Genomic DNA, 17,171 nt, shown 5'->3' with positions numbered 1-17,171 from the left:
AGACTTTAATTAGGTCATTGAAATGTTTGTGGGTTAGATGGCGGAAAGCATCAGTTTTCCAATCATTTTGCTTGTCATGGAAGTATTTTAAATCCCATGTTTGATTTTGTTTAGTTTTCTTCTAGAAAAGTCAATCAGAGTTTAAAGCTTAATAAATCATGTTTGAGTTATTTTGAACAGCCTACATCTCTGTGCAGGCTTTATGAAAAGTGTGTCAGCAAATCCCCCATCTAACATCCTGTAGCTAACTAGGATTATCTTGTTCAGATTAGCCACTATAGCATGAGTGTATGTGTGTTTGTGAGTGTGTTTGTGTGTTTGTGTGTTTGTTTGTCTTGGCAGGTTTGTGTTTACCGTAGGTTAAACTCCCGGACTCTCTCTGGTCACGTCAGCATGCTACCCTGGTGCCTCACAGCCTTTTATGCTCATTTTGCAGTGTTGACTGCTTGGCAGGGAAACAACACACACACACACACACACGCACACAACACACACACACACACACACACACACACACACACACACACACACACACACACACACACACACACACACACACACACACACACACACACACACACACACACACACACACTGCACCCTCCACCTCACTAAAAGTGTTTACAAAGGGGAAATATAACACATTTCAGCCATAATTAAACAGAATGCAGGAGCAGGAGTAGGACAATGAAAGCTTGTCAGTGGAGTGATTGAAAGGACTTAATTACAGAGAAGATAAATGGTATAATCACCACTCTAACTCCTCTTCATTATGGTTGTACCACTTTCCATTATGGGTTTCGAGGATGCAATAATAAATTATATCAAAGTATTTAAGCAGCATTGCTGCTAAGTTCTTCACACAGGTTCTCTAGATATGTGTAATACCTATTCTTAAATCCAATTCTTAGTAGTTGTAAGAGTTGGCCTAGATTTGTGTGGCAGAGGGGTAGGAAAGTGCTAGTGAATACATGAATGGATGGATGGACGGGGGGATAGATTACAGGAAACAAAGTGGAGCTTCACATTTGTATCTCAGGTGAAAAGTAAAGTTTCTGTGCGTGTGTATCTGATGAATTGATGAATGGAACATGGAGAATAGAAGCCAGTCTTGAGTAGCTAATAAGCACAAATTAAGTGAATAAGGATAGCTCATAAGGAGCCATACGAGATTTAATTAGCTGACACTTTTCTTTGGTTAATAAATCAAGGAATCTAAGTTCCCCTTTGTTCCGAACAGACTAAAGAAAGATATAACAAGCAGAACAACACCTTTGTTTCTAAAACATGTGATGCGTTTGTCATCCCTGTGTCCACGTTTTAGACCACGCATTGTGACTTACCTCTATTTCTGGCAAACACACACACACACACACACACTCCTGTGGTTTGGGACTTACTCCCATCCATCACTACCTAAGGTCTCTTTCTTTAACTGCCTAAAAGATGGAGAGAGAGAGAGAGAGTGCGAGAGAGAGAGAGAGAGAGAGAGCGATGTTAATGTTCTGCAGTGCTAAGAGGGGAAGCTATGGGAACATGAGTCCTGCCCTGAGAGCCAGACAAATTGACTGACTGCCCAGAACAGAAGCAGAGTGTAGGAGAAAAGCTCATCTGCTCCCTCCCTTTCCCCCCCATACAGGTTTGGCAAGCGGGACGAGGAGGAGGAGGAAGATGAGAGAGCGAGGAGGGAGCGCGGCTGTGGGCCGCAGTACCAGAGCTCCACGGTGCGCGTCCTCACCCACTTCACCGCCGAGCCGGCCGAGCAGGGAGGCCCCACAGACTTCCTGCTGGGCTCCGACTGGCAGGTGGACGTCACGGAGCTGGTGCGCGAGTCCATCCGAGTGCTGGACTGGCGCGTGGCCCGGCTGCAGGAGGGCGCGGTGCTGATGGGACTGGATGCCGGCACCACCAAAGTACAGGTGAGAGGAAGGAGAGGGAGGCTGGGAAAGAAAAGTGAGTGAAACAAACAGAGTGAGAGAGAGAGAAAAAGCAGAGAGAAAAAAAGATGGTGAATTGAGAACATAATAAGACTCCTGAGGATTACCCTGAAAGGAAAAGATGAATAGGGATTGGGGATAGGGATCGAGCGAGACAGCGTAAGAACGATAAAGAGAGTGAGTGTGTGAGAGAGAGCATGAGGTTGAGGGATTGGGCCTGAAGACAAACAGTGTTTCAGATGGTGGAGGAATAAAGCTGATGGTATTGATCAGTACATGAGCACAGCCACTTTGCAGCATTACACACTGATAGAGGTGCATACAACAGGAGCACGGAGTGTAGAAGAGACCCCTTATTCCCACCAGCCTCCTTAAAGAGCGCTGCCGGGGTGCGCTATGTCCACGGCGAGGCTCCCTGAGGCTGTTGTGAATACATGTCTGTCTGAGCCTTTTAAAAAACAAAACAAACAGATTTAGCACCTGGCCAGTCACACAAGGCTGCACTACACTCCTCTCCGCTCTTCACTCTCTCTCGCCAGACTTCTGCCCTCAGGGATGCTAACAACACACTACGGCATCGTTCTGTGTGTTTGGATATGTGTGTGCTTGTATTAGCACTTTTCTGTCAATGTAAGTGTTTGAGTGTGTGTGTGTGTGTGGGGGGGGGGGGGGGGGGGGGGGGCAGATGAGAAGATGTCAGCAGCAGGGGCAGCGTCTCTTCATTCGTGCTGGCTGCATTTGAAACCCAAACTAAGATTTCTCAGGAGGACTGATAAAAGAGTGTGCTGAATCACTTACTTAGAACAGACAGACTGAGTCAGACACAGACACATGTACTCGCTGGTCTTTCTCTTCCTCAGCATACGACCAGCTCAGGAACGGGCTTCATTCACATATATATTATACTCTGTAACAAACATCAACAACCAGTACAATCTGTCCCCATTAGTACCTTCTGAAGGAGCACTAATATCTGCCTCGAGCCTTCGGTCAATAGATCGATCTTACGTATGCACGTGTTCCTATAACAGCAGAAGAAAAAGATATGCTGTATTGACTGATATACAGCTCATACGGTCTTTCATTAGCTCTCAGGGAACAGCGTGCACACTGTCACACTCATTGAGATGCTGGAGACTCCATCACGGAGACCACACAATACACACACACAGACATACACACTGATGTACACTAAAGAGAGTATTGACAATGCTGTTAGGGGGGGTGTGAAGTTTTGTTTGATAGCAAGATTGCCTTTCACTTGGAACGCAATGATCTGAGACCACTAACTCAGGGGCTTTTATTTCATTCAATTGGCTGAAATTAAAATTAGATTAGAAAAAGCCAGGTAATGGCTGGAATTGGTGTCACGGAAAATCAACTCCTCCCCCCACCATGTACACACACACACACACACACACACACACACACACACACACACACACACACACACACACACACACACACACACACACACACACACACACACACACAAACACACACAATCACAATCACACACACAGCATAAGAGGGGTCTTCTGGCCGGGAGCCCCCAATGCTCCAAATCAAAAATCATTTCACATCGATCCATACCTCCATCTCCCCAGGGCCACCTAGCCACTTTGTGACGGCTAAATTATCACACCAAATAGTTCACAAACAGCAGCTGTTTACTGTGTGTGCTGTCTAATTAACTGAATAATTGCTCTTTTAAATGAAGAGAATTTGGCAAGTAATTTGTTTAAGTTTGTGTGTGTGTGTGTGTGTGTGTGTGTGTGTGTGTGTGTGTGTGTGTGTGTGTGTGTGTGTGTGTGTGTGTGTGTTTCCTCTTGAAGTGTTTAAACTCCAACCTTTTTTTTTTGCTTTCAAGCTCATAAGATGCAATTGAGACCCTCACAGTGTAAAGGGAATATACATTTCAATTTAAAAATCGTGTAGAAGAGATGTTTTTGGAAGCACTTTAGTGTGTGTCAGTTTAAATGAATGTGTGTATTGATGTGTTCCTACAATAAATCCAGAACTATTCCACCAAAGAGCATGGTTACGTTATTATGGTCTTTATGATTGATAGGTGGTTTGGCCAAGGTTAAATGGATTTACTTTTTTATAGTTTTCCCAGGAGTCTGTCAAGTCAAGTCAAGTCTTTTATTGTCAGATACACAGAACAACAGAGTCGGACTGGGCACTGAAATGCTTAGGACAGGACACCATACCACACTACCATAACATAACAAGTCTTAACATAACATAAACATAAAACTAGAGCTGTGAATAACTGAGCAACCTCTACTAATATAAAAGAAGAGGGATAGAAAACCTTGAGGTCTGATGAGCATGGTGAAACGGTGTTCATACGGGACTTGTAGGTCTGACACAAGGTACCCTGAGATTCTAGAGCAACACGCCTTTCTAAAGCCCAAAACAAAGGAGGAAAGGAGCCCGCTGTGGATTTAACAGTGTTTCACAGCCCTAATAAAAACATATAGGTACTCCAACATGATATAACATATCATAACTTAACAATAAGTACTGAACATAAGATAAACATATGAAAAGACAGGCCTACTAGATAAACAATAAATATACAATATAGATACTAAACATAAATACACATACTAAACAGATACTAAACAGATAAACATACCTACATGAGCTAAACTGCACATATTATACACATAATAACCTGAACTAACATGGGACCTATACTAACCCAAGAACACAGAGACATAGACACTTCGATTATGTGGGTGGTGCAATATTGCAAATGTAGTGCAAACAGCAGTGAAAGTGAGCCTCTGTAGAGGTGTCTGGGCTGGATTCAGACACTTTTGTGGTTCTGAAATGCATTTGAATTTAAGCAACGTTTCAATTCTGCAAGTTTAGGTACAATAATATGTAAGTATTGTATACATTGTATACAGCCACTTCTCTGAAAGCCCTATCTAAAAAAGAAGTTTTTAACTTAACTTTAAACTTGGCTGGAATATGTGCAGAAACATACTCAACCACAGACCATACTGATTTGGGCTCTTGAGGTAGTTCCCTAAGGTCATGGGTGTATAAGCATAAAAGCTCTTAATCACTCCATGCATATGAACAAATTAATGTCTATCTATGTAACATGAATGACCCATTGTAGCATCAAAAGGTTTCAATGGGCTAATGACCTTGGCATAAGCAGAGGAAGACTGTTAACACCCCTCCTTATCCTAACACAAAGCCTTTTCACAGGTGAATGTCTTTTGGAGAAGAAGACTACTATTTTACAGAAATCTTCATATTATCTGCAGTATACTCCATACCACCTACACAAACGTACATTTTGACACTTACACTCCATAACCATCCTAACACACATCAAACTAAGAAAATATACTAATGAGCGGCTATGTAGCACTACCTATTGCACACAGAAACGCAAGGGTAGTTAGTTGTTTATGAATATGTGTCGTATTACTAGTTACAAGTTGTTACTAATCTAAAAACCTTAGCCTAGACTACACCTTACTCATCCAGTTCCTCCTAAGAAAGAAGTACTTCATGAAGTTGTAGCTCCATATAACAATCCATCTCCTTGTCCTTGGTAAAAAAAAAATCTCCAGTTCTTTCTATAACTCCATTTACAAACGTATGAGTGGACATGTATCACATCTCCTTCAATGGAATTCCATATGTACTACCATACATGGTCTATCTCCTCCCTTATATCCACAGGTAATCACAAGGTCTTAAGCATGTGAATCGAAATGTGAATTTTTCACATCTCCGGCAACGATGCTGCAAACTCAAGGGGGATAAACTGTTTTACAGATTAGAACTGGAACTCACTGAATCCTGAAGCAATTTTTTTTACAATCCATGGAACGTATCAGTAAAAACACATTTCTTTTGGTTCACTTTAAAACATTAAACTGAGCACACCTCCCTTTAAACCTAGTTAAACAGGCACCCTTGTCCAGGTGACCTGACCCAGGTTGATCATGCCTCCGCCTGCGTCCAAGTGGTGTTTTCAGCCAGAGCCATCTAGACGCTTTCTCTGCTACCTCCAGGTTATCGATGGCTCTTCTTCTGCTTGCTCCCCTAATGCCCCAGTCTCGTGCTGTGGAGAGCAAACAAGCCAGCAAAGCATTCTTTGGGTCTTTTCTTTGGCCAGTTTTCCTCCGTGACAAACCCGTTCTTCCTGGCAGGGGCGTGCAATGGCTCAGCAATGGTCTTGAGAGCCTGGTCGTGTTTCCTGCTGTGGTGCTCCTCGCCCGGTGCCTGAGAGCAAAGTGGGCAAGCAGGTGTTCCTGCTTTGCCCCATAAGAGCAGGTTGGATGGGCTAGGAAGGACAGTGAGACCCACTCAATCAAAAACTTGACCCTCTGAGGGTTCCGCTTCCAGAATTTCTTTTTAAAATCACAAATTTTGAGAATTCCCACACCAAATTGTCACTTTTTGCCACAACAATCACATCAAACCCTTGCAAGATCCTGGAGGGACTGCCTGGTTATACAAGTAACATTCATTTTAAAAGACTCATCGGCAATGCACTATCACATGGATCATACAAGAAACATAACACCCCCCAAAGACACAGGAGCTTCTGATTTCGCTTTTGATTTACTAATAGATACCGTTTGTTTGTTTTGTTTGTCTCCTGTGTCTCTTAGTTTGATCATTTTGTCCAAAAGCTATAAAGAATCTGACTTTTTCTTACTCCTAGCCATCTCTAATGTAATTCTAAGTTCAGACGGAGTCTGATGATATTGAGATAAAAGTTGATCTCATAGACACAGCTGTCATGAAATGATTGCTAGCTTGAGGGCGTGTAAACCACCTGTGGTCTGCCAAGCCAGCCTGTGATGCACTGATAGACATTCATGGCTCCAGCGCTAAAGATTAGCCCTAAATTGCACCTGACAGTTCATTATGACTGTAACTGTTGCAATATGGCTGCAGCTAAATAAGCCTTTATTGTTTTGATGGACACAAAGCTAGATTCAATATTGAGACGGTTCCCATGGCCTCGACCAAGGAGGGTTTGTGGAGGTGGAAAACTGTCACTCCCTTCTCAGTCACTTTCCATCCGGTGTTCTTCTGCTTATTATAAAGTCATGAAGCCCACTCTATATTTGTGTCTGAGCCTGGAGAAATCCAGTCTGCACAGAATCAAGGGTTCAGTGCAGTCGATGTGTCTGCAGTATTGTCTAACCGTCTATATGATGGTTATGATTCAATCTCATGTAGTCAGTGACAACAACCTCTTAAGTGTCTAAATGATAATTGAGCTGTGCAGCTCATAAGCAAAGAGCTGTTTCTCTAGACAATAAATACCTGAGATGGACTGTAGAAAAACAGTTTAGTACATATGAATTAGATGCATACTTTATATACTCAGATATACTTATTTTGCATTATTCTAGGTAGCACTACAACACATTCAGTAAGTGTTTCATGAATATTCATGATGGGTTTTACAGACCTTTTTAAAGTATTGTGTATTTCAGGACCACCTCAACATAGTGAAGAACAAATACATATTTCATATACAAACAAAAAAACATCAATCTCTGTTTTGTAGCTCACAGTTATTTGTATCCTCTTGATAAAAAATGACCCTCAACAACTGTGGGTAATTAGTTAGATTGGTTGAAATATGTCGATATGGTTTAGGTGCCAAGAGTTGTCAGCATCATGTCCTACATATAATAGCCACTGTGCAAAGCTGAATCCACTGTAGCAGCTATATGTAGTCAGACCTCCCACCACACAGGCTTGCTGGTGCCCAATGCTGACGTTAGTTCAGTCAGAATTTGCTGTAAGGAAACATTATCATATAACATTTGAAGTTATGTAAGATTTTAAATCCACATTATCGTTCAAAAGTTTGGAATCACTGAGAAATATCCTTGTTTTTGAAAGAAAAACACTTTTTGAAATTCACGTAACCTTAAAATGATCAGAAATAGAGTGTAGACATTGTTGATGTTGTAAACGACTGTTGAAGCTAGAAATAGCTGATGTTGAATGGAATATCACCATCATCCCCTAATTTCTTTAGTGTGGCTGAAGAATGTTGTGCTTCTTAGGTAAGCAAACAACTGGCCAGAGAGAAAGAACTTTGTTCAGAAATGCTACCTTACAGTTCCTCAGCTGGCAGATGATTAAATACACATAAAGCACACCATCAGCATTGAAGAGGCTCTGGAATGATGGCCTTCTAGCCAGGGTTTGGAAGAAAAAGCCATATCTGAGACGGGTCAGTGAAAGGAAAAGACAAAGGGATATATAAGGGGCCACATATTTACGTCAATCGAAATAGTCTGAAGGCGGAATATTGCGCGTGGGGGAGGGGGTGTGGCGGCGGCGGTTACAAACATGAAACACTGCCTTACGCCACTGACTAGGGCCCGTCATAATAGCCTGCACCTGGGCCCGTCGTAAGTACGTTATGCCACTGCTCTCAAACATTGTAGAGGAAATATGATGATCTGGGGGTGTTTGGTGCTGATAAAGTATGTAATTTATACAGAGAAAATTAATCTTTCACTTAAAAGGCTGTTACTCATTTCACCATAACTCCATCGCCATATCATACTCTGTGAATGCACTTGACTGGAGGCAGGCCTTTGGAGGGGTCTGAAAGAAGGGGCTGGGATTCTTTTGGTTTTATACTTTCAAAATATTTCTTACTCTTGCTAGATTCTCCAGAACCCTGGCTTTAATCAAAGCAACTTATTAAGCACAAAGTATAAATGTCAAGCACAAATAATGATTTCTATTTCTATTATTTCTGGCCATGTCACTATATGTTAATTTTATTGATGGAGTGTTGCTGAAAAACTAGGTGATTCCAAACTTTTGAACAGTGAACAGTTTTAATGTTTTGTCTAAGTCATAAGTGGCATTAGTAAGCTTAGCACTAAGCACATTGAATTGCATTTAATGTACGAAATGTGCTATATAAATACATTTGCCTTGCCTTGCCTTGCCTAGAATAAGCCAATAATCCTCTATATTTTACTTTCTTTCTAATGTGATTCTACTGAATGAATTCTGAACACAGAGTGTGTATGCTTGCATTTAGGCAGGATCTGGGTGAACGTGTTAAATACAGCTTGACCATATCCATTATCCATGTGGATGAGCTGCTTATCACCTGGTGTGTGAATGTGTGTGTTGACCAGGTGATGTCTCCCTTGTCGGACTTGGTGCTGGCTGAGAGGATGGTGCGGGTTCTGGATGATAAAGTGTCCATCACAGAGCTGGGGGTGCAGCTGGTCTCTGGTCTCGCCCTCAACCTGCAGCTCAGCCCTGGGAGCAACAGGGCCATCGTTGCCACGGCTACCACACAGGAACTCATGCAGAGCCTCAAACAGGTGCCTCTCAAATCTTAAACCTTGTGTTCTCTACATTTGTATTTTTGCAAATTAATGTAATAGATATTATACTAGCAGTAGATTATAAACATTAATAAACATTACATTATTTAGTTGATCTAACTGAATAATGTCCAGGCCATACTCTATCATATGACATTATATCATGTTTTGTAGCTTAACAATAGAACGGATTTCCAGATAGTGGTGTGTTGTTAACAAAATAAATATGTGATGTATGAAAAACACCTATCACCACTGTTGCCAAAAGCAACAAAACTGCAAATCACAATGTGTAAATGGCTTTGCAGGGGTATGCCTCAACCATTTTAAAATGTAATCAGTGGTCTGTAGCAGACCGTCTGGAGGGGTGGATGTTGTACCAAGCCGCAGGTCCAGGTGTTAGCATGGCCCCCACATACCTCTTGTCTCTTCATCTCAGCGGGGGGCTTGGTGAGGGCCTAGCCATTCCGGTCATCATTGAGGTGTAATCACAATAATCAGAAAGCAAACACTGAGCCAACAAACAAACAGCACACATCTTTTTTGATGAGCTCCAGAGGGATTTGCTTCTAGCGTTTATCAGATAGGACTACTAGAGGTGATTGCGCTCAAGGCTGTCTCAGATTTTTATTTTTAGTCACTCGGTTGTATTTTAAATTGAGAAAAAAAAACTGAATAATTAGAAAAAGAAAAAAAAAACTCTTGATTTTGTCTGCCTTTTGTAATGGCAGGGGTCTGTCTCTCTCCTCATGACAGACATGAAAGATTGGCCACATATCCTGCTGATCACAGAGTCCATAAAGCGGTGACAACGCTGTGTTTGTTTTAGGGTCCCTTTGAAACATCTGAAGAAACAGCCCTCCTGCTACCCATGTTCCTCCAGAGAGCTGTTGTTCAGCCGTATTTTTGGCACGGTGTTTTCCCCCCACCCTTATTATTCATTAACATCCATCGTTTGAAGTTTGGAAGTTTAGGATAATGGATTCATCTGCTTTGTCGTGCGTAAATTGGTATGTGCATTTCTTTTTTGATTGTTTTTTTTTTTTTGTTCTTCCTTGTGTGCGTGCCCCTCTGCAGGAAGCCCTCATCAGTGCCTGGCTGCAGTTCAGCGATGGCTCCATGACCCCTCTTGACCTCTACGACCCTGGCCTGTTCATGCTGAGCGCCACCTCCCTGAACGAGCGGGTGGTGGCTGTGCGGCAGGACCCCATGTGGAAGTGGCCAGTCATCGTCACCAAGGGTGAGGGCCAGGGGCAGCTGGTCAGGGTGGAGATGTTCAACCCGGAGGCGTGCCAGAAGAGCAAGCGCAGAAGCGTCCTCGCCACAGGCACCGGGAGTGTCCACATCAGATTTAGCCGAGATGATGATGCTTCAGACGGCCGTAGCCATGACCGGAGGTACCGCCCCAACGCCCCCTACTATGGAGGTTCCATTTCGGATGTGGAGGCAGGGATCATGAACCGTGGGTCAACCACCAAGTCTGCCTCTCCCGGGAGGCCCAGCGGGGGGCGCCTGTCGGCCGACGCCGGCCTGAACGTCCCGGTGGACTTCTCCGAGTTTCCCACGCAGGCAGAGCTCCCGAGCGGCCGTATCACGGACGACGAGCTGCTGCAGACACGCCGAGGCCTCAGCGACCTGGAGATCGGCATGTACGCGCTGCTGGGCGTCTTCTGCCTGGCCATCCTGGTGTTCCTCATCAACTGCATCTCCTACGCCCTCAAGTACCGCAACAAGCAGCTGCCCCTGGATGGCCAGGAGACCATGGCCCATGCCCATGACTGGGTCTGGCTGGGCCACGAGGGCGAGCTGCTGGAGGGGCCCCACGGCCTGTGTCTGCAGCAGGAGGATCTGGGCAGCATCCTGGACTCGGGCCTGGGCCTGGAGGAGGGCAGCCAGCTGCTGAACGGGGTGTCCTTGCAGAAGAGTGTGCAGGGCCAGGTCCACCGCTCAGCCCTCGACATGGGAGTCTGCCCTGGGAAGGAACACAAGAACGAGTCGCTCAACTCGCCAACCACCAAGAGGAAACGTGTGAAGTTCACCACCTTTGGCAGCTCCAAGTCCAACAATGGCTGCCCGGCCATTAGCCCGCTGGTGCTCGCCCAGAACAACGACATTAAGTGGGTATGCCCAGACATCGAACTCGGGGACTCCAAGGAGCTCCGCAATTACATGGAGAGGCTGAACGAAAACGCTTCGAAAAGCCTTGCGTAGTTCCAATGATATCCTCTTTCCCCCACCACCCCCCGCTTCCTTTTTCCTTCTTTTCTTTTGGGACAAAGTGTAGCTCACACATATTGCCTTTATGGTGAGGAGGAATGAGGAAGGCGGCAGACTGGCACAGCTGCAGGGAGGCTTCCCATGAATTAAGACAGACTATTCATCTAGAGTTGTTTCCACGGCAACTGTCCAAGGGGTTGATCTTCAGGAGTGAAGGGAAGGGGGAGAGAGACCACAGAGGAGATGTCAAAACCACGAACACCAGGACTAGAAATGCATAAGATGCCCGTTTTACTTCTGTTCATTAAAAAAGACACTAATTTAATTTCAATAATTTACATGATTTAGGTGTTGTTGATTTTTCTACACTTTTCCATGTAGGATGAGATTAGTTTTTTTTTCTCCCTAGAGCGATACCCTGAAAGTCAAAGGATGTTGCGAGTGTGTGCATACGTGTGTTTGAGTTTAGATATGTGTACATAGTCATAAATTCTCTATGATGGCAAGTAATGAAAACCTTCAGCTGTAAATAAACTACAAACTCTGACTTGATCAAACTTGTACAAACAACAAGCGATACATTTTGTAAGGTTTTACATATTTTTATACATTTTGGTTTTGGTCTATTATCATTTATCTCTTTATTTGACCCCTTTGTCCTTTAAAGACAGGCAAACCTTTCATGTCATCCCCCAAACATAGAGAGTATTATCTATTTTGAATTCAAACAAAACCTAGTAAATAGTACATACTGCAGATATGTCCCTTATTATTGTTAATGGTCTCTCTCCCACAGTGCTGTTGGACAAGCAGTATTACTGAAATGTTCCTTGTGTTACGATGTACTGTATATGTTGCTTCAGTATTGTAGACCAACAAAAGGTGCAAGTTTTACCAGTTGCTGTCAGTTCTCTGTACACTGTACATGGGCTCTTTCCTCCTTTATCTGTGATTTTTTTCTCTTTCGTTTGGTGAGTCTTATATATAGACAGATGACATTTGAAAAGGCTATCTAGAACCCATTTTTGCTGTGTTCAATTTTGTATCTTTTGCTCAAGGTTTTTAGCACAAGCCACAGCCTCTGCTGATATGCTTAAAGGTAGGCAAGGGGATGTATGTGGAAAAACCTTTAATACCTCTAAACTGGTCTACTGAAATAATTAACGAGCCACATTAATATTCCATTCCTGTGTTTCCTATTGATTGCCAACCCTTGACAGAGTTATGACTTATGCTATGACATGCGTGACATGATGCATATTCAGCCATAAATGCTAGAAGTTAAGTACAGAAAGTATGAATATATTTAGTTTTTGTAGTTTTTTTCACTCACGCTAACTTGTATTTAATTTCAATATGATTTGGAACACTATGGCTTATCAACACAACTGACATAGCTGCCATCAAATATTTGACCCGCCACAAGACCAGGTGGCCTATATTCTGATTCATTGGACATTGTTTAGAAACTAACTTGAGTTAACTGTAAGTCCTATGTCCAGAGGAAGGGAAGATAGTTACCCCATATCCCTGTGTGAGAAGGGGGTGGATTTGAGATCACTTGTGTCAAACCACATCTGCTGTGTCCATTTATGTCTTTTTTTTAGTTTGGTTGTTTTGCACTAATTAAACTATTGGCAATCCTCGCAGTGAATCTGTCTTCTTTTTATGTGTTGGTGAACTTTTGTGTTTAGTAACTTGAAGATCATTATTTAGTGCCCTAGTGGAACCTGTCATAGTTGACATGGACCTTATTTGAATGGCACTGCCACTTGTAGTTTTGATTCAGTATTTTTCAAAATTCCATTAATAATATGAAAGCTATGACAAAAATCTTTGAGCACCTGATATTCGCAATCCAAGTTCCATTCAAGTGCTAACCAGTTCTTACACTGATGAGAATGGGTGTGCTAAATATGTTATGGCCATGGATGACAATCACAAGCTAGTGTTTAAAGAATAAATTAATTATATATAAACACAGTGACACTTACAATTGAGGCACCGGCAATTGTTTCAGTCTGTTAGTTAGCTCAATTAGAAAAGCATTTCCGCTGTCGGAGTGAGAGACATGTAGTCGGAGTTGAACGCAGGCAGATTTAACCCCTGAAAATTAGTCAGTGCTCTTTTTTGGAGGTAACAGACTCCCAGCTACTTTGGAATATATATAAAAAAAAAACATAGAAAACATCCTACTGCACGGTTTATTTGGTTCTGCCATGATTGGACGGCAGCTTGATCTGGCAACACACCAACCTTATGAAGCTCTCCACTGAACGGCTGAGATGCAGGCCACTGGATACTTCCCTCTTTGATTTTTTTAGGTGTCTGAAGAGAGACCATGTCTACATTTGAAAGACTTTACATAATGGACAAAACTACTGAGTTATGGATATTGAAAGGGAATGGATGAAATGAAGAATGAAAAATATTAAGTTACATACTGGAATACACTGAAAGGTTTTTGTTTATGTGCTTGGCTAAGGTAAGTGGATTATGCTAGGAAATATTTGTTTCATATTGAGAATTCTACATTTACTTTGTCTGTTTGGCAGAAGCTACAGAATTGTGACTTTATCATTTATGAATGTTCAAATGTTCATTGTGGATGAATTCTTGACTCCATTGTAGGGTGACTGACTTGTATTGTTGGTAAATGCTAGAGACCAAAATGTCACACAATTCTGGAAAATGCATGTCTGTAATAGAGATGAGTTTTCTTACGTTTTTAGATTTTAGACTTATAGCATGCTTCATATACTCATGCGAAGAGAAAAAAGCACATTGTAATGATTTTAGCACTTAAGTGTCAGACGAAACACGAGAAAATGTTCCCCTCAGTATTTTATAAAGAGTTTTTAGGCATGCATCACTTCAGGATCACTAATTGAGAACCCAATTACTTATAATCGTGATTAACTGTCAAATGTCGCCGCTTTGTTTGCCCTTTAACTCCTGTCCACCAAACACACTATTTATTTTTTTTCCACCAAAATCATACTAAACCAATTCAACAGATAGATTGGTACACATTGTGTGCTTCAGGGTGATTTGATTGAACAAAAGTTTTTTTTCCCAAGTTTCTTTCCCACAGACTTAATTGAATAGGATAATTGATTTGGGTTTCATAATCCTCCCAAGTTTCTTGGATTTTTCCCATGCAGGGCTATTGGCAGTCTTGGTGAGAGGCACAGTCCAATAATGCAGTCGTTAGTGTCACCTCCGGTTACTCACAGAAGGCCTCTCTCCGTGGCGCATGTTAACGTCTCACTGATGCCTCCACTGACAATTAGAAGCCCCTGGCAGACAAGTCAAAACTCTGTGAGTAATTAATGATTACTCCAATGAGGGCTTTTTTTTTTTACATGCTAATGTGACATTTCTGTACAGCCTTTTAAAGTCTATTATTGTAGTCATTTAACAGTACAGATGTCAATCATGTTCGAAGCTCCAGCGCTTTGATCAACAGGATTAACACACGCTTTCCTTCATTAACACCTGAGTCCTTCATTTAAGACAGCGTAACTTCACGGTCTTATCTTTAAAAACACCTGCTCACAGTTGTATGTTTCCAAAAATGAAACTGACCCAAGTTTGGATTTCTTACTGTGTTCAAATAGTAGTACATTTAATGCAATAAATTATGCGTTATTTTTTATTTTGAAAATTTGCGCTGTTTTTAAAGTTGGACAACATAGCAAGAAAGTATCTGTATTACACCGATAAAAGTGACAAAAATATGAAACTTGCATACCCAATAACCCATCCATGCTAAAAATACACAATCACAAATGTACTCTGTGCTAATTTGTGAATAAAGAGGCACTCTCTCGGGGATGAGTGTGTGCGTGCGTGTGTATGTGTTGGTTGGTACAGCACATATAGAGCATCAGGTCCTTTGCATTCCAGTGCATCTCAGATGGGAGGAACAAAACAACAGAAGTTCATTAACAGAAATGATCCATCACTTTTTCAGTCGCTCGCAGTTGATGTAATTCCCCCTGGGCCTGGCCCTTATTGGGCTCCAATGAGGGAGAGGAAGCTGACTGGGTCCTCCCTGGGATTCCAGAAGAAGTGGGTCTGTTTGCTTCTTTTCATTTCCAGTGGTATTTCTGTTATATGGGTCTGTTTGTGCCACCCTAGAGATACCATTTCTCTCCCTCTCCAGTGCTCTCTGACAGCATTTTTGATCTGAGTCACTTAAGAATAAGTGTCAGGCCAACTATCTTATTGGGACATCAGTGGCAAGGTCTTTCATCCCAAAATTGGATGGACCATCCTCTGGCTATAACATAGGTGTGTGTTTCCAAATGAGAAGTCCACAAGATGATTGCTGTTAAGATTAAAATCACATCAAGATCTTGCCATTTAACTCCTGTTACTTGCATTGAAGAACCAGTTAATATTACTACATCCCAAAAGAATCAGAACAAATTCTTCTGCAGTGATGAAGCTGTGGCATTCCTAAACAAATATACATTTATTTGAATGCCATTACAAATGTCACAAAATTGAGCTATCATAAATGAATGACACCCTGCTGTGATCTTCCTCTGACATGGAGTGTTTCTGTAATCTAGGGTTTTGAGATTGTGATTTGAGATTGTGAAAAAGAGACCCCGCCCCCTCCCCCGCGACAGAGTTTTTGGACATCTTTTTCACATGCAGATGACCCCGCCCCCTCCCCCGCGACGAAGTTTTGACATCTTTTTCACATGCATATGTCATGTAGTTGTAGAGAGTTGGCAACCCTGCACTTGTCAAGTCGGTCAACAAACTGCCACTGTCACTAATGCTTGGTTAATGCTTGACAGGCATGACACAAATAACTAGCTTGCACAAAACGAATGTGGGCACCATAATTGACCCCATCTTCAGTATTGCAGTAACATGGCTAGCTTGCTACTGCAGGCCAGGGTTACCGACCTTCATTCATGTGGCATGAGATGCACGGTAGCACTCATACATACTGGTATGCATTAACACAAGTGCTGTAGCCTACATTGACACTCTCATACACACAGAAAACACACACCCTCACAAACAAGGAAATGCTGCTGTATTTATTTCTCTCTCTTACCTCAGATATCCCAGCTGTTTGTCTTGGCATCTCATAGTTGGGTTAAAGGGTTTGCACAGTGCTTCATAACGCCCGACTCACATTGTTGCGTTGGAAGCCGTTGATGCGTCAGGGTTAACGCATCCCCATTCACTTTGCATGGGGTGACGTCATCCTTTGCCGAACTGAATTGTGGCTCCGTTTGGTTCGCGTGCGTTGCGTTTCATGCTTTGCTCGCGACAAGAGTTGAAGAAGGTTCAACTTTTCGACAGACAATGCATGCGTCAGCCAATCATATTGCCGTTCATGCATAACTGACAGCACAGGCACTAGCCAATCATATCCCGTATATGCTCACGTCTACAGAGCGGCAAACTAAAAAAAAAAACATGGCTGCCAAACTCCGTAGATGGTCGTATTTGTACCTTCAAGTTGGTTGTTTGACTTTTTTTTGGTTAGATTTTTTAAAAGTTACCGAGAAATAGACACTGTACAATGTAAAAACCCCTTTATTTTAACTGAGAAATACGTATCATAGGATTTGCGAGGTGTCTGAGCACACTGTCTAATGATGGGTTAGGGTTAGCATGCTAC

The 17,171-nt window shown here is 42.4% G+C and overlaps 1 protein-coding gene across 1 annotated transcript in view; it reads left to right on the top strand.

The window, feature by feature from the left end:
* LOC308372545 (transmembrane protein 132C) overlaps window positions 1-11,512 on the top strand; it is a gene marked incomplete at both ends in the record, with an annotated part of 134,909 nt that extends 123,397 nt beyond the window's left edge. The window contains 3 exons of the mRNA XM_080847710.1: window positions 1,640-1,919; window positions 9,107-9,298; window positions 10,379-11,512. Coding sequence (XP_080703836.1) covers window positions 1,640-1,919; window positions 9,107-9,298; window positions 10,379-11,512 — 1,606 coding nt within the window. The remainder of the gene's footprint in view (window positions 1-1,639; window positions 1,920-9,106; window positions 9,299-10,378) is intronic.
* Between the last annotated feature and the right edge of the window lie 5,659 nt (window positions 11,513-17,171).

This window comes from Sprattus sprattus (genome assembly GCF_963457725.1).
Source record: "Sprattus sprattus genome assembly, chromosome: 11".
Classification (NCBI taxonomy): domain Eukaryota; kingdom Metazoa; phylum Chordata; class Actinopteri; order Clupeiformes; family Clupeidae; genus Sprattus; species Sprattus sprattus.
The sequence above is the reverse complement of the archived record's forward strand: the minus strand, read 5'-3'. Positions and strand labels throughout refer to the sequence as shown.